The sequence below is a fragment of the Hypanus sabinus genome, chromosome 12 (genome assembly GCF_030144855.1).
Source record: "Hypanus sabinus isolate sHypSab1 chromosome 12, sHypSab1.hap1, whole genome shotgun sequence".
NCBI lineage: Eukaryota > Metazoa > Chordata > Chondrichthyes > Myliobatiformes > Dasyatidae > Hypanus > Hypanus sabinus.
The window spans coordinates 58,573,075-58,597,024 of record NC_082717.1 but is presented as its reverse complement, the minus strand read 5'-3'; the positions used below and the strand labels follow the sequence as shown (position 1 = coordinate 58,597,024).

Below are 23,950 nucleotides of genomic sequence, written 5' to 3'. Positions count from 1 at the left end.
AGCTTTAGATTTGCAACAGAGTATCTCAATTGGTTCTTGTACTTTGTGCCTTATTGTGAGCTATTGATTATCCAAAAGGCCCCAAAAAAGTTGGGAACAGTGACATGAGCAAAGTTGGCTTATCAGTACATCTGTTCTACCATTAAATGTATTTTGAATGATGCCAGAGTTTTCTTTTTTTAATATTAATTGGTAGATTAACAATCATTAAGTGAAGAAATTGTATTTAAGATTACTCTTTATTCATTTTTCATTGCCTCCTCAGGCCTTACTTCTGTGACATTTAATGTCTTTGACTGGAAAACTTTTAAATTTAGATATATTTTCTGCTTGGCTAATTTAATTTCTGCATAATCCATCTTTGTTTTGACCTAATAGAAATAATTTGGTTTTAATTGTGTGCGGCTGGTAAAATGATTACTAGCCATAATCTTTACTGTTACAAATTCCAATTTTAAAAAGAAAACAAAATAGCTTCTCGGGTCAAGACATTTTATTAGTCCATTAGCAATGTTGCATTGAAATGAAAGAGCAATTCCAAAAAAGGGATGTTGCATGAAATGCAAAACCCTTCCGTTGCCTGAAATAGGGAGTTGGTTCGACAATGGTTATTATCGTTACTACCCAATTAAAGCTGCTCATCCCCTTTAATGAAGTATTAGCCAGTGGAAAAGTTCTGGGGAAAATGCCTTCCCTGAGACAAATTTTACTAATTGCTTTGGTTTTTAATATCTTGCCCTATTTTTGCAGTGTGCTACATTAATAAAAAGCAAAAGCTGGATCCAAGACTTCCAATTTCATGAACAGTGAGGCTCTGACATAATATAGAAACCATCACTTTCAACTTGCTGCATTTGTCTTGTTTGGAAAAAGTTGCATTTTCTGGTTTAATATTGCAATCTTATTTAATGAAATGCACACATTGGGGAAAAAAAAGAAATGTGTCAAAATATGATTTTGATCAGAGCATCATGGAGTTCAGATTCTAATCTACAGGCCAGGACTAATTGTTGGTTAAATTTAGTCCTGTTACAAGAGCAGTAATGTCAGTAATAACTAGGCGAGGAACAAACAGATTCCATATGTTTTTTTACATCATGTTAGTTCGGTGTATAATGTTTTTAAAACATTGAACTGAAGTGAACAATAACGTGGACAATTTAAGCCTATATGCTGGTGAATAAAAGAGTTTTAGTAATCTCTAGAAGACAGCCGAAAACACTTTCGAGTTCTTTTTATGAAACAATACTTGTCTGCTACTCGTGATGGTCTGGTTTCAATTTGAACATTCTCACAAGCTTCTAGAAATCTTGATAAAACCAATTTTTCTTGAAGTGGCTCTTAGAAAGCCGGGATGTTTATGTGTCTTTCTTTTTGTTATGTGGGTAGTGTGATTCCTGGAACTGCTTAAACTAGAATAACTGGAAGAGTGATCGCAAGTAAAAAAATCACAATTTAGTTTATTTTTCTCTCAGTGAACAGTACTTATTTGTCAATCACTTTTTGTAATGTATTTATTTCAAATGTCTGTGATTAAAGTAAAACAGATATGATTTTGGTATAAGTGTACTAACTAGTGAGTTTAAATATAATGGAGAGGGGAAAATAAATTTCATAATGTCAAGGTGGTTGAACCTTTGATGTTGCCATACATTTGTTAACATCATTAGGGCAGAGCCATCAAAAGTGCTCTCCATATTGAAGTGTTGTTTTCATTGTGAAGGAATGTTAATTCAAGTAAATTAATTATAATTCTCAATTAATTTGTCATAACTAACATCATTGAACTTGAGCTGGGAACTGTGTGGCTTTGCAGAGAGCACAAAGTTCATCAACACTCACAGGGGAATTTAAGACTCGGATTATCCCCACCACCTCTGCTTTTCTTTACAGTTCTAAGAAAGGAAATTGGACTATTTTGCTGGCAAGCAAGGCGCAAAAGAATTTTGCTGGTTTTCCAGAGTCCTGGTTCAAGTTTTCACTCAAATTCATTGGCCTAATCACAAATGTAAAACCTTTTGTAAACTAGCAGAATCAGGTTGAGCTTTAGAAAGTAATTATTTTATCGCCTTGAGTTTTAAAAAAAAAGAACCCTGTCATATTGTAAGAGTGGAAACCAAGTTATCAGAAGAAAATTCACACTTCAATGTGTTTGTTGAGATTTTTAATCACTAAAAATGAACAAAGTGCTGCATAGTCTGATTTGCTATTTACAATAGTGCACAAAAACAGTTTTGTAATAAATATTTTAAATGTTTTGAAAGGTGTGTCGTAGTTCCTTTCCAACAAAATTCTTAATTTGTGTACGTTCCTCCAAGGGCTTCAAAGGCAGTTCTGTGGTTAGAGTCAGCTTTCAGTGTAATGTGTATGTTTTAAACCCGCTCAAAAGACTTGCAATGGATTTAACAAGTATCTGATCTTTTACCCTGGTTTGGCAGATTTCAGATAAATTACAATCACAGTCACAAACTCCGAATCCTTAGTGGTGCACTGTGGCACAGTAGAGCCACTGCCTCATAGTATTAGAGACCTGGGTTCAGTTTGTCCTCAGGTGCCGTCTCTGTGGAGTTTGCACCTTTCCCCCTTCGACTGTGTAGGTTTCCTCTTATGAGAGGTGCCTCGATTCCTCTCATAAGCTAACGATGTGCAGTTGGTAGGCAGATTGTTGTAATTTGCATGGTAGTGTATGGGATAAGTGGTAGAATCTCAGTGAAGTCGATGGGAAGCTGGTGAAATGAAATAGGATTGTGTAATTGAGAACTTGATGGTCGCAACTGACCGGCTGGGCTGATGGGCCTGCTATGACTCTTGAACTATGTTGTGAAAATTTTGTTTTGCTGTCAAATTCCAAATCCTGACAAAAACACTTAGTAAGAGTTAAACTCTTTGATTAAGCATACTTTGCACATGGTTCTCACACTTGTAATTAAAAGTTCTGTAAAAACGTTTCTAACTGGATGGTATTTGTAGCATCTGAGAAGAGGGTGCTCCAATTAATCTTGATACTGGACTAGGCTGGAGAAAAGTTGATCACTCTTTCTCTCTCTCTCATTGTCCCTACTGGAAGGAGTATCTACTGTATGTCTGGCCAATGGACCAGGACAGCTTAAGGGCCTGTTGTGATACTTTCGACACTTTCTGAAGAATGACAGAGTGAGAATGGAAAGTTATAGCTATGAAATCAAGTCATCAGGACTTTAAAGGAAATGAGAAGGATATGGAGAAAGAATGGAAATGGAAGGAATCAGCAAAAAGGAGAGTAATGATTTTTTATTAAGACCATGCTTAAGAAAAATGTGCTGCTACCTTGCAGCTTCGTGGGTCTGGATTCAGTCATGATATGTGTGAGGTTTGCATGTTCTTTGTATGACCGTGTAAATTTCCATTCATCCTTTGTTTTCCCCATCCCAAAGATGCACTGTAGATTAATACTGTGTTGATAGGTGTCAAATATCATTTGTGCCACGTGTGTCGTGCAGCTATGATATCCACCTGTCACCCCCCTGACCTTCAATGGCATTATCTCACTGGATCCACTTTCAGGAGTTCCCATTGACCAGAAACTGAAATTGGAGTAGTGCCTATATAATGGGTCTCCAGGAGCAGGCCAGAGGCTCATAATCCCGTGAGCTTAACATCCAAGGAAACACATTGTATTGAAAGGACAAGCAGGTTGGCAGAGGAAGTGGGGTGGCTCTCTTGGTAAAAGAATGAAATCAATCCTTAGGATGAGGTGACATGGGATTAAAAGGTATAAAATCATTGTGGGTAGAGCTAAGAAACTGCAAGGGTAAAAAGAGCATGATGGGAATAATACACTGGCCTCTGCTCTGTAGCAAAATTATGGGCTGCAAATTACAACAAGAGATAGAAAAGCTATGTCAATAGGGCAATGTTAAATAGTCAAGGGGGATTTCAATAAACAGGTAGATTGGGAAAATCAGCTTAGTGCTGGATCCCAGGAGGACGAATTTGTAGAATGCCTACAAGACGGCTGTTTGGAGCAGCCTGTGGTTGAATCCACTAGGGGATCAACTATTCTGGAATTCTGGATTGGTTGTTGTACATTGAACTGAAATTCATTAGAGAAACCCTTAGGGGAGCAATGATCATGATATGATAGAATTCACCTTGAAATTTGAGAGGGAGAAGCTGAAGTCAGATGTATCAGTATTATAATGGAGTAAAGGGAATTACAGAGGAGCGAGGCAAAGTTGATTGGAAGGGCACACTAGCAGGGATGACGACAGAACACCACTGGCTGGAGTTTCTGGGAGCAATTCGGAAGGTCCAAGATAGATACATCCAAAGAAGAAGAAGCATTCTAAAGGCAGGATGATGCAACTGTGGCTGACAAAGGAATTCAAAGCCAACATAAAAGCCAGAGAGAGAGCATATGATCGAGCAAAAATTAGTGGCAACTAAAAAAAAGTCATAAAGAGGGAAAAGATGGAATATGAAGGTAAGCTGGCCAGTAATATTATTGAGGATACCAAAAGGATCTAGTGCTCTCCCGTGTATATGCCACAGGTGTCAGTTACAACTAACATTCAATGATGAACTCTGCTCTCTTCTTAGAGTATTGGTTATAATTGATACCTGTACCCAGGTGGCAGCCTGAGAAGAATTTATTTGTTATTTGAGGATACCACAAGTTTCTTCAGATATATAAAGTGTAAAAGTAAAACTCACTGGAATTTAGAAGATTGAGGGGGGATCTTATTGAAACATATAAAATTCTAAAGGGATTAGACAGGCTAGATGCAGGAAAATTGTTTCCAATGTTGGGGAAGTCCAGAACGAGGGGTCACAGTTTAAGGATAAAGGGGAAGCCTTTTAGGACCGAGATGAGGAAAAACTTCTTCACACAGAGAGTGGTGAATCTGTGGAATACTCTGCCACAGGAAACAGTTGAGGACGTTTCATTGGCTATATTTAAGAGGAAGTTAGATATAGCCCTTGAGGCTAAAGGGATCAGGGGGTATGGAGAGAAAGCAGGTAAAGGGTTCTGAGTTGGATGATAAGCCATGATCATACTGAATGGTGGTGCAGGCTCGAAGGGCTGAATGGCCTACTCCTGCACCTATTTTCTATGTTTCTAAAATAGAGAGGTGAGAGTAGATATTGGACTGCTGGAAAATTATGGTGGAGAGGTAGTAATGGGGGAGAAGCAAATAGTAGATGAACTGAATAAGTATTTTGCATTACTCTTCACTGTGGAAGACATGAACAGTATGCTGGAAGTTTGTGAGTATCAGCAGGCAGAAGTGAATGAAGTTGCCATTACTAGGGAGAAAGTGCTTAGAAAACTGAAAAGTCTGAAAGTAGATAAATCACCTGGACCAGATAGTTTACATGCAGGGTTCTGAAAGAGGTGGCTGAAGAAATTGTGGAGGCATTAGTAATGATCTTTCAAGAATCAATAGATTCTGGCATGGTTCTGGAAGTCTGGAAAATTACAAATGTCACTCTACTCTTCAAGAAAGGAGAGAGGCAGAAGAAAGGAAATTATAGGCCAGTTAGTCTGACTGCAGTTTGGAAGTTGTGGAATTGACTGTTAAGGATCTGGTTTTGGGGTACTTGGAGGCACGTGATAAAATAGGCCGATATCAGCAAGGGAAAATCTTGCCTGACAAATATGTTGGAATTCTTTGGAAAAAGTAACAGGCAGGATAGACAAAGGGATGTTGTGTACTTGGATTTTCCAAAGGCCCTTGACAAGATGCAGCACGTGAGGCTGTTTAACAAGTTAAGAACCCATGATACTACAGGAAAGATACTGACAAGGATAGAGCAATGGCTGATTGACAGGAGACAAAGAGCGGGAATAAAGGAAGCCTTTTCTGGTCGGCTGTCAGTAACTAGTGGTGAACAACAGAGGTCTTTGTTGGGATCACTTCCTTTTACATTATATGTCAATGATTTGGATGACTGAATTGATGACTTTGTGGCCAGGTTTGCGGACAATACAAAGGTAGGTGGAAGATCAGGGAGGCTGTAGAAGGACTTAGACAGTGTATGGTTATGCGCTTTGGTAGAAGAAAGGAAAGTATGGACTATTTTCTAAATGGAGAGAAAATTCAAAAATCCAAGATGCAAAGGGACTTGGGAGTCCTCATGTAGGATTTCCTAAAGGTTAACTTTCAGGTTGAGTCAGTGGTGAGGAAAGCAAATGCAATGTTAGCATTCATTTCAAGAGGACTAGAATCTAAATGAAAGGATGTAATGCTGAGACTTTCTAATGCACTGGTAGGTCCTCATATGGAGTATTATGAGCAGTTTTAGGTCCCTTATCTAAGAAAGAATGTGCTGACATTGAAGAGGTTTCAGAGGAGATTCACGAGAATGATTCCAGAAATGAAAGAGTTACCACACGAGGACTGGTTGTTGACTCTAGACTTGTACTTGCTGGAATTCCGAAGAATGAGGGAGGATCTCATTGAAACCTATTGAATATTGAAAGGCCTTGATGCAGTGGATGTGGAGAGGATGTTCCCAATGGTGGGGGAGTCTAGGACCAAAGGGCACAGTCTCAGAATAGAGGGATGTCCATTTAGAACTGAATGAGGAGGAATTTCTGTAGCCATACTGTGAAATTCATTGCCACAAGTGGCTGTGGAGGTAAAGTCCTATTTAAGGTATATTTAAGGTAGAAGTTGATAGATTCTTGATTAGTCAGGACATGAAGGATTATGGGGAGAAGGCAGGAGACTGAGGCTGAGAGGGAAATGGATCAACCATGATGAAATGGCAGAGCAGACTTGATGGGTCAAATGGCCTAATTCTGCTCATAAATCTTATTGTTTTATGGTCTTCATTTTATGATAATAGGTCAAAGATTTGAGGAAGGATTATTTTCAAAGTGCGAAGTTCATCCAGCAGGTAGTTGAAATCTGGAAACACATCCTGAGGGGGTGGTGGGGACAGGTTCTGTCAGAAACAGTGTTAATATGAGAGCACGAAATGCCATAGCAAAGAAGGAAAAAGAGGCTCATATCGCTGGGTACCTGATGGCTGGCCAGACCACCTTCATGACAGATGAAAGTCAATTTTAAATAACCACATAATCTGGGAAAGAAACTACTCCCATGGAATTATCAATTGCTTACTGTGACAAGGAGTGCACATGGAACATAACCAAGCAACACTAGTCTTTATTTAAACAAGTGGTTGGGTGAGGGTGCAGAGAAAGGAATTGTGTTTGGGAGACCTCTTTCTGAGTTTGGGAGACCTCTTTCTGAGTTTGGGAGACCTCTTTCTGAGTTTCCGACATTGTGAAAGAAATTAGTTTCTAAGTGCTAAGACAACACAATCCAACCAGCAAAAAAGGAATGACAAAGTTATTCTCCTCCCAAGAGTTCCATGCCACTGGCAGATTCTTAGTGATTTTTCCACAAAAATGTTTTTTTTTAAACATTTGTCTTTCCTGCTGCTGGTTCAGTGAATGAAGTACAGATGGGATCTGACAAGGAGTGTATTACCAGATGATGCACAAGCCCTGAGTAAAATTGTAACTTACAGCAGAGAGACAGAGGAGAGAGAGAGAGGGAATGGTTATTTCTTTGGAACTGTTGGTTTTTATGAAATTGGAACATTATAAAATGGAAATAGAGTTTCCTTGTTTTGGTGATTATGATGAGATTCTGGAACTCTTCAGAGGGTGTGCAGGCATCAGCATATTTCTGCCAATCTTAGTATCCCAAGAGACTGGGACATTCCTGTGTGGTTTGACTTAGCTGGTGACCATTGAAACGTTGTGGTCCATAATGAAAGGCTAGACAGAACGTACATTGTATTATAGTCATTGTTGCCCATTTACTTGTCAAAAGAAGAACGATATGTAGAGTAAATATTAATTCTTTGATATTTTTAGACTGTTGATGTGCCATTGGCAATGGGCATGTGGTAGTCTTTGCTGGCTCTGGAAAGCAGTAATGTGAAGCAGGTTGCCTCTATACGTAAATTTTGCCCATAGGCCAACATTCATGGATGAAGATCAGAGGCTTTAAGAACAAGTATTACTTTCTATAGGTTCTCTCACAGGACCAGAAACCACATAAAGGCACTAAAAATGGGAAAGCTGCATTTAACACATTCCAACATCATACGTAGCTATATAGAGCCTTAATAGTACTGCATTATAAGTACTTCAACACAAAATCTCATGTTAGGATAGAAATGTACAATACCTTTGCTGTTAAGTTTTGTTTCTTGTTGAATACACTGCCAGTGAGTATCTATTAACCACATGGATGGTTGGGAATTGTTGGATTGACATAAGGGATAACCAAAGGTTCCCAGTGATACCACACTTAAGATGTTTGCCTCATTAACTGATGAAATAGCCTTGAATTGAGCAGGAAATACATTGCAGCTTTCTGCTCAGACACTACTCTCTTGGAGGCTGAACTCAAATATATATGCGCCTTTAAACTGACTTAGAAGTATAATGAATTTATTGTAGGGCTGGGGAAAAATGTCAGACTGCTTTGAAGTAAATCGCCCTTTTTCCCCTCTGTAGGTCAATCACTGCAGTTATGTTGACGGAGTAATAGAGGGGTCTGTAGCCTAGCCTGCCTCACCCTTCTGATAGAAGAAAGAAGCCCAGTGGTAGATCCAAACTAGTCTGCTCCTGGCTGGTCACACTAAGTTCAATTTCAGGACTAATAGTGGGCCAAATTTTGAAGTTTAAACTTTGGGACTGATTTAAAAGGTTGATGGGGCTCTTTATGTTTTATGATAGCCCATTTTAAAAGCCTAAGATGAATGCTTTTGCTGGGCCAAAATATTAGTACACTAATGCAGCCACTGAACTGCCAGCAAAATGCAGTTAAACGAGTTTGACATGAATGAAATTAAACTCTGGTGATTAAGAAGCATAGAACTCTAGATAACTAATAGTAATTATTAGTTTCTTTCTGGTTCTTTACTGTTGAAATGTTTCTGTTAAATCACTGATACGGTTTTATGAAATTATGATTATGCTGATTGCCCATATTTTTATGCCGTGCTTTTACATGAAAATGTTACCACTGTTCTCTTGCTCAAACCTCAGTTAGCTAGGGAGAAACGAGTAATTGTAAGCTCACTAGCTTCTCAATTCAGTCAAATTCATGCAGATGAAATTCATGCTGCCCATGTGCATTTGTCAATTGGATGATTATATATTAAGCCTTTTTGCGGTTTAAATACAGACAGTCACACTTAATCACATTGTTCATCAATGCATATCACTAATATTTATCTGAGGCTCTGCGAGCTACTCTGATCTTTTCTTTTGTCTTGTAAAATATGCCACTTAATTGCAGGATATTCTGTTTAGTGTACATTTATATTCATGGATGTAGCCATCTCTACCAGATTTAATTTTACATTGTTTTTGTGCAATAAAACAGAAAATATTGCCATGTAAATTTGAACCATTTCATCTTTCTCACTATTAAAGGCAACATTTACCTTCTCATATTCTCATCCCTGATCCCATAGTGATGCCAAACGGCATCATTACTGTATCTACTCAGGCTGTAGCAAATAATCTCATGGTAGCAGTGTGGAGTGAATGAATACATTCATAGTCAAATTCATAGGTTAATATTATGTAGTAATTTTGGTTAGAGGGTTTATTTCTTTTTGAAAGCCTCGCTAGTGAGTAGCTATTAACCACATCATGGGTGCAGAGTTGACGTGTTGGTTTACCAGATGGATATCTCTAGGTCCCTAGTGATGGATATTTGTTCAATTTTTGTTCAATTACCCTTTGAAATCCAATATGCTAGTCTCATCTCAAGTTGTGGACTCTCTTCCCAGTTATTGGTCACAAGGTAAATAGGGAAAACCAAGAGAATGGAACCTCTCAGTTAAACATGAGGAGGGAAACTACCCTTACCGTTAAGATATTTTTTGTGAAAATTTAGATACGTTTTGTCAGTTTGAGCTCTGCCTTGCCTTGTCATATACTGAAGCTGTGGGGGGTGGGGGCGGAGTTCTGGCCATCTCAGGTTTCTTCTACTGCCACTCTTATGCCTCCAATACCAAGAGGAATCTGCCTCGCTGAGGCATTTTACTGTACAACTTCCCTTTGGGAAGGTTTAGCACTCCTGACCTTGACACCACCAAACGGGGAGGAGAGCAGGACGTTGAGAAGGAGCCTCCACTGTGCAGAAAGCCTCAGAACAAAAGCTGCCTTTCCTTTCTGGTTCTGTATGTCAGGTATACCATTTCCTCTGGGAAAGGGTTGGGACATTACTGTACCCAAGACCTCCCTTTCCTTCCCTTAGGAATCTGGAAGGTCACTCATTCATCACATTTGTTTGGCTGAACACAGTCCTGGACCTCAAAGCTTCTGGGATATAAACCCTGAAGTACCTCTTATCAGCAAAGCAAAGTAACCCAATGACAGCAACATCAAATCTGCTGCTCTGGAGATTTCTCTTCCAGAAAGTAGACACCACACGAGAAGAATGAAATTTGGGAGGTTGATTTTGCGGCACTTTATTTTTCCTGAAACAAATGTTTTGGGGAGATGAGTCCTAGGGTCACAGAACACTACAGCACAGAAACAGGCCTTTCAGCCCATTTAGTCTGTACCAAACTATTAATCTGCCTAGTTCCATCGACCTGCACCTGGACCTAAGCCCTTCATCCCCATCTGTCCAGTACCTATCGAAATTCCTCTTCACATGTTGAAATTGAACCTGAATCCTCCACTTCCACTGGCAGCTCATCCACTCTCACCACCCTCTGAACAAATAGGTTCCCTCTCATGTTCCCCTGAAACAGTTTACCTCTCACACTGCCAAAGTTGTCAGCCCCACTTAATTGCAGTGCTCCACTTTCTGCCACTAGAGGTCACCAGAGTATGTATGGCGCTCACTAGCAGTATCTAGTGGAAAGACCTGAACATGACAACAATAAGGACCTGAGTTAGCCTGTTTATTTTGTCCATGGAGCTGAAAATTTGGAGCAATTAATTCCAAGTAGAAATAGCAGATGGGAGGTAGGCTACCATTCTGAGGTTTTACTGATCAATCCCTCATAATGCTATTGGTGCTGGATGATTTCCATTTATGCTGTCTGAGGAACGTTTGACGAAAATGAGATGTTTCAACAGAATGCTGAGGATAGGCCTTATCTGTACTTTCATACTGAGAAAATTATCCATTTCAAAAACCTCTGCATGGAACCTCTTAAAAAGATATTCCAATAAAAGGGCATGTAAATAGCTAAGATCTTTCTTTAGATACATCTCTCTACTCCTTTGCCACTATAAAATGTGGTAACATTTTTATGAGCAAAGGGCTGTGTGGTAACTAGGCAGGAAGGCACGGTGTCACCATGCTCTGATGTGCTGAGGGCTGAACTACATGTTTGTACCTCTAGGCAATAAAGTACTGTCATCTATGTTATGCAACTATTATTATAGATCTTGTTAATATGGTCCCCTGCTACAAATGTACTGAAGTGCCCAGTGATAGATATGTAATACTGTAATTTTAAAATGTTTAAAAAATATGAATTCAATGCAGAGATGTGTAAATAGAAATGTGATAGTGGTTTGCCCTACCATTCCCCATTCTGCTCACAGCTCATAATATTCTACCACAAAACTGATAAGGTTATGATCTTTGAATCCCAGGAAACAAGAGCTGACTTTAGGCTAAGCCTCTGCTTTTCCCTTCATTAGCACAAACTCATCCGTCAGCCCAGTGTTGTGGAGGACTGAAGTCTCCCGGTCTGAACGCCCACATTTACCACAGTGATGGTGGTTTGCTGGAAAGTGTGTAACTCAGTTGATCAGGATGATCAGCCTTACAGGAAACACAAGTACAGTGAGAGGCCAATGCGAGATTTTCATGGCCAAGGCAGCGTTGCCAGCTCGTTCACAAAGAGATTCAATTTAATTCAGCTGCTCTTACATACTGCAGCCCCCAATATATCCCGCCAGCAAACCATCATTTCCAGCTGTCAAGATAAGATAATCCCCTACACCCCCAGCCTTCTCCCCTGCACACCAACAGTCTGACTTCACAAGCCTTCCCCAGCATGCTGAAACCACCGTCCCTGTATGGCCCAGTCGGTTTCCTGTCTGTTGAAAGCTTTATGACATTCCTCACCCCTAGGCCATTCCTCACATTACTAATATATGTGTACACTTATTGGCCATTTTATTAGGTATATATGCTTGTTAATGGAAATATCTAATCAGCCAATCATGTGGCAGCAACTCAATGCATAGAAGCATGTAGACATGGTCAAGAGGTGTGGTTGTTGTTCAGCCTAAATATCGGAATGGGGAAGAAACGTGATCCAAGTGACTTTGACTGTGGAATTATTATTGGTGCCAGACTGGGTGGTTTGAGTATCTCAGGAACTGAGATACTGGGATTTTCACTCACAACAATTTCTAGGGTTTACAGAGAATGGTGCGATAAACAGAAAACATCCAGTTCTGTGGGTGAAAACACCTTGTTAATGAGAGAGGTCAGAGGACTGGTTCAAGCTGACGAGAAGGGGACAGTAACTCAAATACAAGTTGAATGTTGAAGTGGATGGGCTACAACAGCAGAAGAGCACATTCCTGCACCTAATAAAGTGGCCACTCGCTGGCCTATATTAATAATGTGAGGAATGGCAATAATGAGACAGCCACCCTACCTACCTAGTGGCTGAAATACACAAGGTATTGTGTATTTGCCTGGGCTGGACATTTGAACTCTGTGGTTGCAATGCTGTGGTTGATACCCTCTCCATTTATAGTTTTACTCTATTAGTTCCTCTGTCAAGCAGAGACCATCTTAGAAAATATTCTGTTGCTCTTTTACATATCGTAGGCTGCATAATAATGCCATTCAGATGCAATATAAACAGTGGCCTGTGTGTTGTGTACAACTACATATGGTGAAGGTCTAAAAGGCTGGTGGAGATGGAGATTGAGATAGTACTTAAATCAGCATGAAGTGAAAAAAGATTTTTAGGGACAAAGCAATGACGACTGAAATATTTACTGCAAATTGACATGAATAAATAATAGTAAGTTCATCCTAAATATTTGTGGGCAATTTGGGAGAATACTGACTCAGTTAATCAAATGCATGTTTGTAATATTAGTGCATTGTGCAAAGTGTTCCATTTCTATCTGGATACTTCAAAAGACAGACCACTGATCAAGAATTTCAAAAACAGTGCCTCTGCCAACAATTCGTTGAGGGAGCTGGTGTCCAATTACAGTGGTTCTAACCCAGTTTTTTTTTATTAAATTTGACTCAAGGAGATTAAATAATTTGAAAATTCACCAAAGCAGTACAAAATATAGGCTATTGCTACATGGAATAGGAAACAGGTGGCAATGCATCATCCAGAGAGACAAGTCTACCTCCACTGTCCACTCCAGCAGTCATCTTAATAGGGGGAAATGCATAAAGAAATTGAACAATGTAGATAATAAATTTAAGAAATCAAATAAAATTTATCAATGATATTTTTAGTGCTTAATATTGGTTGTGTACTATATAATCAGATGGGGGTTGAATTATGATTTATTATGATGCTGATTATTCCAGGAATTGCTGCAGTTTAAAGACTTGATGTCATCTTGGGAGCCAACATCTTTTTAAGGAGAACTTCCAGGCATGAAATTGCACTGTGGGAATTTATTTCACAGATGTCTGGAAAAGGACAATCAAAGACCAACTATTGTAATGTGCTTTGTTGAAGAGGTGTAACTTCTGACATTCTCCCTACCTATAAACATACTTGTCATGCAATCTCCTACCAGGGAAAAAGGAAGAAAGGAAGTCTTGGGCTAAATTTCGAGGGACTGTCTCTTGGAGGGACCTAAAAGAAATAAAATGCCAGGAGACATTCAGCATGGTTATATTCCTTAGTGTGGGACCTCACTTGGGAACTGCTGTCACTCTCTTTAATGCCTGCAGAATATCCACACTGTCTGTTTAAGGGGTTGGTGACTTTGCAATAGTGGGATATCCTAATATCTGAGTTTGTTCAGGGTGTAAGGGTGCTGCAAAACATACCTGGTAAAAGCATATAGACTGAATCTAACCTTTTGAATATTTCAATCCAATTTTCAATAGATCTCCACCAAAGTATATTAACTGCTTCACACTGTTTTCTCTTCAGATTTATGGCTGCAGGTTTGGTTATTCTGTGTTATCTTCTTAAAATTCTTGTCAGTATGTATTAGACGTGTTGCTCCTGTTGTCCAGTGACCCTTACAGATGAGTAGATGGCCATTTTGATGCTCAACCTGATTTCAGCTGAGGAGCAGCAGCAGAAGTCAGCAGCCCAGGAGTAAGGGAGATAGAAGTAGATCAGGATGTCTGGGCAGCACCTTCTGCCTGGATTTATGAAATCTTGGAAGGTGACCAACACCTGGGTGAGACTTTCATGTCACACATTTCGTGTAGCAGATAGTAGTCTTTCAATCTGCTGAGAATGTCCTTGTCTGTCTCAAGGGAAATGCCGGGACTTATTGTTCAGTTATCACCTCCCCCCCAACCACCTTGTGCCTCAGCTATGTAGCACTACACTTCTCTATTACCCAGACAAACATTAAATGGATTGATGGAGGAGATAAAGTGGGGAAAAAAAACATTGTACCAATCCTTAACCCATAAATTTGAAAAGGAGGAAAGAAGGGATAAATAGTTATGAATCTGACCTTCTCAGACATAGGAAAGGATAGGTTTGTGTGATTACATAGGGAATTGAAATGAAGACGCATTTGTGGATGTGTTTTCCCCTGTTAGGAGCTGTTCTAACTGTTGCCTTCACCTTGTCTTAATCAAATATTCTTCTTTTATAGACCGACTCACATTTAAAGGTTGAACAAAATTTAAAAAAAATAGCAAACATCCAAGACAGTTGGAGAAATGTGTTCTATACCAACTTTATTTACCTGGCAGAAGAAAAATTACTATTACAAGTGAGGTTATTTAAGTAGATGAGCAATGGTGTGTGGTTTGTCCAGATTAATGAGAAATGTTCATATATCGAATCCTATTTAATTGTATGAGTCTTTCAGATTTGTAACCAGGAGAAATCAACTCCTAGTTAAAGTATCTACATAAAATTCAGGGAACTTAATAGTTACAGCCTGCTTTGTTCTGCTAATTAACACTGATACCCCTATAAAGTCAGCATAAATAAATATACTTGATGATCTTAGTGACCACTGCAACAACGTTACCGTGTGAGGTTGTAGAACTCTTCTGAGTTTGGTCACTTTGGATGAAGATTAAATTGGTTCAGTTTCAGCTTAGTTGAAGCTGTCTCCTGGTGTTTTTACATTTTCCATTACATTTGGGTTGGACGTTTCTTTTTATGTAAATGTTTGAAGCTGGCAGCTGAGCGTGGTTTGCATGGTCTTCATGTTGGCATTATTTGTTTTCTCTTGCAGGGAAGGATGAGCCGAGCAGTTACACTTGCACAACTTGCAAACAGCCATTCAGCAGCGCGTGGTTTCTCCTCCAACATGCCCAGAACACCCATGGATTCCGAATTTATTTGGAGACTGAGCATGGAAGTCCCTTGACCCCACGGGTTGGCATTCCTTCAGGACTTGGGGCAGATTGTGGCCCTCAGCCTCCGCTTCATGGACTTCATGTAGCAGATAATAGTCCTTTCAACCTGCTGAGAATGTCCGGGCCCGTCTCTCGGGAAACACCAGGGCTCGTAGAAGGCCGCTTCCCCCCTACGCCTCCATTGTTTAGTCCTCCACCCCGGCATCACCTAGACCCCCATCGGATGGATCGGCTGAGCGCTGAGGAGATGGCTATGGCGGCAGTACATCACAACAGTGCCTTTGACAGGGTACTGCGTCTTAATTCCATACCTATTGAGCCACCATCAATGGATTTCTCTAGGAGACTTAGGGAATTAGCTGGCAATACCTCCACTCCTCCGTTGTCACCGAACAGGCCTAGTCCTATGCAAAGGCTATTACAACCATTCCAATCAACTAACAAATCCCCCTTTCTCAGCACACCTCCCCTCCCACCCCTCCAGTCCACAGCGGCTCCTGCCCAGAGCGTGCTCAAGTCCAAGTCTTGTGAATTCTGTGGGAAAACCTTTAAGTTTCAGAGTAACTTGATAGTGCACCGCCGAAGCCACACTGGCGAGAAACCCTACAAGTGCCACCTATGTGATCATGCCTGCACTCAGGCCAGCAAGTTAAAGAGGCACATGAAAACACACTTACACAAGTCATCCCCCATGACGGTCAAGTCGGATGATGGACTCTCCACTGCAAGCTCTCCTGAACCTGGTACTAGTGACCTTGTTGGCAGTGCCAGCAGTGCTCTCAAATCTGTGGTAGCCAAGTACAAGAGTGAAACCGATGCCAATATGATTCCAGAAAATGGAGAGGAAGAAGAGGAGGAAGAGGAAGAGGAAGAAGAGGAGGAGGAGGAGGAGGAGGAAGAGGAAGAACCAGAGAATGAAAATAGGTCTGAATTTGCCTTTGGTGTTAGTCTTGAGGGTGGGCGCCATCACGAGAACAGCTCGCGGCCCATCGAGGAGAAGAGCTCGTTACCTGAAGTGATGCACAACATTGCCATGAACACCATGCAGCACTATGGTGAGGCCTTCCATCAAGTTCTTGTTGAAAAACACAAGCGGACTCATCTCTCCTCTGAAGCAGAAGTTCACAGAGACACTTATGATGAAGACTCGGTCGCTGGTGAATCTGATCGCACAGATGATGGTACAGTCAATGGGAGAGGTTCCTCTCCAGGTGAATCAGCTTCTGGGGGCATATCAAAAAAGCCTATCTTGGGTAGCCCGACATCCCTCAGCCCTTTTTCCAAACGCATTAAGCTTGAGAAAGACTTTGACCTGCCCTCAGCACCTTTGCCTCCCACAGATAATGTTTACTCACAGTGGCTTGCTGGTTATGCTGCCTCACGGCAGATGAAAGACCCATTTCTCAGCTTTGGAGACTCCAGACAATCGCCTTTTGCAACTTCATCAGAGCACTCTTCAGAAAATGGAAGTTTACGCTTTTCCACTCCTCCAGGAGAGATGGACGGTGGGATCTCAGGTAGGAGTGGCACAGGAAGTGGTGGCAGCACACCCCACATCACTGGACCTGGCCCGGGAAGGCCCAGCTCCAAAGAGGGCAAGCGAAGTGACACATGTGAATTTTGCGGCAAAATCTTCAAGAACTGCAGCAATCTCACCGTCCACCGGAGAAGCCACACGGGCGAGAGACCGTACAAATGTGACCTGTGCAACTACGCCTGTGCCCAGAGTAGCAAGCTTACGCGACACATGAAAACGCACGGTCAGGTGGGGAAAGACGTTTACAAATGTGAAATTTGTCAGATGCCTTTTAGCGTGTATAGTACCCTCGAGAAACACATGAAAAAATGGCACAGTGAGCGCTTGTTAAATAATGATATAAAAACTGATTAGGTGTTTTGGTGCTCAAGTTCCCTATAGCTTTTTCTATTCTCTTGTGATCAAAACCAAGTGGAAGCTGAGGACGTAAGGAACATGTGCTTGATGCCAGTACAACTGGTTTTAATGTCACTGATGAATGCATGATTTGTATCGGGGCAATACTATTGCATTTACGCAAATTCGAGCCTTTCTCTTGTGCAATAATTTACGTGTTGTGTATGTTTTTTTTCTTTTAGACAGCATGTATGGTATGTTCGGCAATTTAATTCTGTCCTCGGTTAGTGCTGAGTAACCACCCCTTTGTCCTTTCTTTGGTTTTTGAAAGAAGACTACCATGCTGCATAGTGTCCTGTAACACACACCATGTATAGTTTGGGTCGTAACACAGAGAGGGAAGACAAAAAAGGGGGAATTTCCCCACTCCTCCCCCCAAATAGATTCCTTTATTTAACCCTCTATGGACAGGCTGGAATTCGCACTGTTAAAGCCGTCCTTTTTTTTTACAAAAGGAAAATTTGTCTTGAAATGTTAATATATTAAATTAGACCATAAGAACAATTGTTGGCCTTGACTTTGGCAAAGGAAATAAAACTGAAGATGAAAATTGGTTGAATGCCATTGTTTGGTTAAAGGAAAAAAGAATAATCTGAGTGCCTTGGATCTTTTGAAACTGTATTGGTTTTCTTTCTGTTCTTCAGTTAGTTTCTGGAGGAGTAGCCTTGGGTTTGTGCTGAACCCAAGTGATGCTTCTGCATCATGCACTTGATAGTTCTGGCTACCAGCGAGTTAACCAATACTCAATATATAAATAAAATGAAGTAACAAAATAGTATGAACAAAGGAGGAAAATGTCTTGACAATTCCATTAATCTCACAGCACCTATCTGTGATCCGTAAAGTCATGCTTGGTTCATGCACCACACAGTAGTTGTATAAACATAAAGATGATACATTAATACTCCTACCAGCCCCTCCACCCACCCCTAGCTTGTATTTTAATAGCACTTGACTCCGCTTGTGACTCCTATGCCCTTTCTTTAATCAGGGGTACAGAGGCTGAGCAAAAAGACAAAAGGATAAAAGACAGTTTGGATAGGACAATTAAGTGCACTGTACAATTTTCCCAGTTTACAAACATATAATTAAGGGGAAAAAATCCTAAAATACTAAGGAAAGAAAAATGAACGGATTGTTTAGAGTCAATTTGCCAGTCATTGACTAGAATAGTGCACCTGGCTAAATATAAAATGTAAAGCAACACGATTTAACAGCATGTCTCCTCAGCGGATGATAATGGGACTGCAGTCAATTAGAATAAATAATCTCACTACTACAGTGCAACAATTTTTGTACAGATTTTTTAAGTATAAATGGTAAGATTTTTTTTAAGAAAACACTTCATTAAGTTAGGGAGAACTATATTTTAGGGTTTCAGTGTCTTGGTGGTTGCCAAGACGTATACATGTTTTACAGTTAGTGGATACTCTGCCTTGGGTACACAGCTCTTCAGGTTGTATAAACTTGCATTGGGAAAGGTTTAAGATTATATATATATATATGTTTTATATATATATAGTACTTAACTATAGGAAAATGCACACATGTTGATTCCTATGCTAAACACATTTATGGTCTCTACTTTTCTGTATTTCTAGAATGGTTATTTGAAATAAATGTTCACCTAGTGTAGGCACTATAGTATTTATATTGAAGCTTGTATTTTTAACTGTTGCTTGTTCTTTAAAGGTATCAATGTACCTTTTTTTGGTAGTGGAAAAAAAAACAGGCTGCCACAGTATATTTTTTTAATTTGGCAGGATAATATAGTGCGAATTATTTGTATGTTTCAACAAAAAAACAAACAAAGAAAAAAAGAATACGCCCGTGACATTGTACAGATAAGAGGTCGTATAACGGCTGCTTGGGGAAACTTTAGAACGTCGCGCCAATGGTCAAAGTGGATGGTTGTACATATCTTTCCCTTCCTGCTGCCATACTGTATACAGTACTGCAAGCTAATGTTTGTTCTGTAGTGTGCTTCTGTCTCCTAACCTCTCACCTACTACATTCCAGCATCTAACTTCATATGCAGTAAATTAAATGTTTGCAGTTTTTTCATTGCCAAAAACTAAATGGTGCTTTATATTTAGATTGGGAAAATTTCATATGCAAAGCATATTAAAGCCGCTTGAGTCAATACTTTTTTGTAAATGGCAATGCAGAATATTTTGTTATCGGCCTTTTCTATTCCTGTAATAAAAGCTGTTGTTGTAACTTGACATTTATCTTTTACTATGGGATTCACTATTTATTATTGCTTATGTGCGCTGTTTAAAACAGATGCACCAAATTGATCTTTTTTTCATTTTATTTTTTATTTTTTTTGTTTAAGTGACCAAAGGTCATTACAACCTGGCTTTTATTGTATTTGTTTCTGGTCTTTGTTAAGTTCAGGAGTCTATTGGAAACCACTGTCTGTGTTTTGGCAGTTGTCTGCATTATCCTGTTCACATGCCCATTTTGTCCCTTTATGAAAAAAATTAATAAAAAATTTAAAGCTAATTGGTGAACCTTGTGTGTGCTTATTTATTGCTTTCCTCATTATTTTAGTTTTTAAATTTATTTAGTCATTTGTTTTTGTATGGCATAATTAAAGTACACAGCTTTTGCTCAGCTGAGTAGATCTCTGCAGCGACCCCTTTCTCTGACCCATATAGAGTTTGGTAGCAGGCTGCAGAAATTTGCCTGCCTTCAGAAAGGGTTTAACATATCAGACAACCAGGAAATTCACTGTATACCATCAGCAGCTTTATTTCCTGTGTGGGTGAGGGGGTTACTGGCTACATACTGTGTAGGTCATTGGCTATCCAAAAATAATATAATCATAAATCAGTGAAATGAATGAAGCATACAATAAATTCTTCATTGCTAGCAATGTCTAAGTAAAATGATCAATTAATTGATGCCAATTTCTCTCCCACAATTCCTCTCCGCTAAAAGTGCATGAATATCTTCATACTTGTGCACCATGTCCATGCATTTAGAATTAAATGATGATCAGGTGGTAGTTGAAAATACAAGCACTACCTATTAAGTAAATTACAACAGATCAATTAATTGCTAAGTCCATTTACCTGGACCTTCAATGAGGTGAGTCAGCAAACCGTTGAGAGTAGTTTTTCTAATGGTACTATTAATGTTGCATCTTCTGCCTATGAGGTATTTTCTTTGAGAGTTGATGCCTATACTTTTATAAGTTGGTAAAATGACAGGCACTAACATTTTTTTGGTGGTGTTGCTGCGCCTTACGCAGTTGCAGGAAAATCTAATTCACATCAATTGGGTTCATCTCAGTGATAAGAATCCTGTAATTTCGCAAATTCTGTTTAGAACGCAACACAGCGTGTGTTTTCAAATGTCTCTTTCAGTTTTTTTTCTTCATTTTTAATGCAGTGACATAACGATGTGTGTCTTCAAAGAAGGGAGAGTCCAATTCTCCCTTGAGCGATGTATCTCAGTATTGAGTCAATTTTATTCTTAGCCCTATTTTGGATGTTGACTACATTCGTTCTGTCTCCATCATCTGCATCAACTTCCTTGGTGTCGGATGTAGATGAATCTGGTTTGCATGACTCAGTATGGCAGTGGGCAGTGAATTTACTTATTGAATATCAGATTGCCTTTTAATTGATTTGAACTAAGGATGCTTATAATTTCAGGATTTTCATGCAAGGGTGTAATAAAGGGAAATGTGCATATGTATGTTTTAGTCAAAATTTTGAATTAAGATACTTAAATCACACCTTTTGGCATTTTCTTACCTCTTCTGAAGCCATATTTGTTCCCCAGCTTGCCATTGTTCCATTGAGACACTGAATGCACAGACCTTTTGATCATGAACAACACCTCAGTAGGACTTCTCCTTTCCTGAAGCAGGCACACATGCAACAAGAGTAACTGGAGGAGAACTGGGATTGGGGACCCTGACTGACTATATTTTTCCCTGCTCCCTAGTCTAAGCCCTGAATTGGCAGATAATAACTTGGCACAAGATGGGAATCTTCAGCCTGTATGGGTCAGCTACACAATGGCAGTAAAATTGGATTTTGCCAAAAGCAGAAAGTAAGCCTTCAGTTTGGCAGCCTGTTTTGCAGTGCAAGCAATTGAGTTCAGTGGAATGGAAAATCAGATAAGGAAGCCTGCTGATTTGCTTTGGATATGTCTTGCATTACTGGTGCAGACCAATTTTGCGCCCATGGCTTAACCCACTCGCTCATTTGGGCACCCTGTAAATGTGAACCCTCCCTTCATAAAAGTTAATAATTATGTTGAAGCTCAATATTAGATTTTTTTCCCCCTAAGTTTTAACTAATAAACCCATGATATAAACTATCTTTGGCAAAATTAGCAATTATGTTTTCCTGTGATTCTGTTTATGATTATTTCAGGAATCATTGTTTTAACAATAAACAGGTATGTGGTATGGAAATACTTTAACTGCTTTATCCCATATCCCATTCAGTAGTTTGTAGCTTATTTCCTTCTGCTTTAGTTTTTTACTACATTAGCTAAGCATTTTCAATCTATGATTTACATGACCAAGTAATAGATTAATCTTTTAAATCTGTATTGTAACTAGAGTATCAATCATTTCTGTCCTTTTCAGTTTAGAAAGTAGCTTTATATCAGTGCACACTTCCTTTTGGCTTACTTGTCTTAATTATTTAGAAGGGGAATGAGTAGATAATCACTCAGAGTTTCCATAAAAAGTTGAAGATCTCTGGAATATCCTTATGGAATGACAATTTAGCCATAACCTGTCATCTTTAGCATGGAAATATTTCCAGTGAACCACATACAAAATACTGAAGGAACTCTTCAGGTCAGGCAGATTGCTTGGAGGGAATTAAAAGGTTGATGTTTTGGGCTCAGATCCTTCATCTGAGTCCAGATAAAGGGCCTTGGTCCAAAATGTCAGCAGTTTGTTTCCATCCGTAGATGCTGCCTGACTTGTTGAGTTCCTACAACATATGTGTGTGCTGGTCAAGATTTCCATCATCTGCAGAATCTATTGTATCTTTAGTAAACCACCTTGGCTTTAAGGGTATCGTCAAATGTTGAAATTATAAACAGAAGTCATGCCTAGACAAAAAGTAGACTTTTTGGGAAAATATTAATAAAACACTGGAATCCCACTTTATTTTTGTGTCAAATTCCTGTTTTAAAAACTCTTCCTGGGGTTTGAGCAGGAAGTGTAGAACTGAACCATAGTTTTCTTCACTATTTATATGAACTGTAGGTTTAATAGTACCAAATGCCGAAAATGTCTAACAGAATCTAGAAATAAACCTGAACTATTATTTTGTTCTTTCATATGCCGATGTCTCTGAGTATATTTTCCAAATTTCCAGTCACACTTTTTTCATCGTAAGATTGAATTGGAAAATGTATTTTTTAAAAATTTGCTTCATGGTTAGTTTTGCTAAATGGAGAACCCTGCTGCTGTAAACCTTTGTGAACTTGTGCATTTATATTGGCTCTCTTTGTGCACCAACTATCATACTTAAAATAATTCATAGATGAATGTACCATGTAGCCCAAATACTGCAATCAAAGTGGCAAAAGGGAATGGTGTTTTCCCCGAACTGTTACACATTAATTGCATTATAAAATCGTGAACCTGTAAGCCCTTTGTGCATTTATGAGAATTTCATGGGCAGATTTATGTGACAAGCATAACATGGAAGGCACTATTGTAAAACCATATACAAGTGTGACCCCATGTTCTCATAAATTTTGGATACACTTACCTCCTTTTCAGTTTTAACAATTCACATAAAAACAATATTTTAAATTTAAATACATTAGTAAGTTTCTAAAGAAACAGTTTTTGCTTTGGTAAAAGGAAAGGGTGGGTATAAAGGGAGACACCTGTAAAGACCTTTAGATATAGGAGCAGAATTAGGCTATTAGCTCTGCATTGCTGATGCACAAAGGATTTAAATGTCTCTTTTCAGGGATCTAGAAGCTCCAGATGTTGCAATACCTTATTTTGTTTATGGCATTATTAAATTACAACATTTTGATAAGAATAGTGTAACGAATCAAAGGCACCATTCTCTAACTGTCAGCCTTTGAAAACTGCAAATGTACAAATCTATTAGCATTTGATGGTGCAATCATTTGCTTAAGAGTTGAAAATTCCAGGTCTGCCTTAAGGATATTTTTAGGACAGATTCTCTGCATTAGGGATTCCAACTTCAATTGATATGATTGGTTCATTTATATTGTTATTTTAAAACATATGCCGAGGTAATTTAACTTCCTATGCCACATTAGAAATCAGATTGTTTCACAGATCCTTTTACTTTAGAAAAGTGTGCATTTCATTAGGAATGTAAGGATCCATAACTAACATACAAAGTAGCACTAGAAAAGCAAAAGGAAAAAAGGGAAAGACATTAGAAGTAAGTTTTCTCTCCTTGAAGGAACAGCTCCTTTGAAAAAAGATGTAAAGTGATCCATGACTCAA

The 23,950-nt window shown here is 39.2% G+C and overlaps 1 protein-coding gene across 3 annotated transcripts in view; it reads left to right on the top strand.

Moving 5' to 3' along the window:
• The window catches only part of bcl11aa (BCL11 transcription factor A a), a 182,320-nt gene that overhangs the window by 113,875 nt on the left and 44,495 nt on the right, over positions 1-23,950 (top strand). For 2 of the 3 annotated variants that reach the window (XM_059985994.1, XM_059985996.1), the window contains exon 3: positions 15,416-19,974. In XM_059985994.1, coding sequence (XP_059841977.1) covers positions 15,416-17,430 — 2,015 coding nt within the window. In that variant the 3' untranslated portion in view covers positions 17,431-19,974. Of the gene's footprint in view, positions 1-15,415; positions 19,975-23,950 lie in introns of those variants that run through there. The other variant, XM_059985995.1, reaches the window with a different exon arrangement.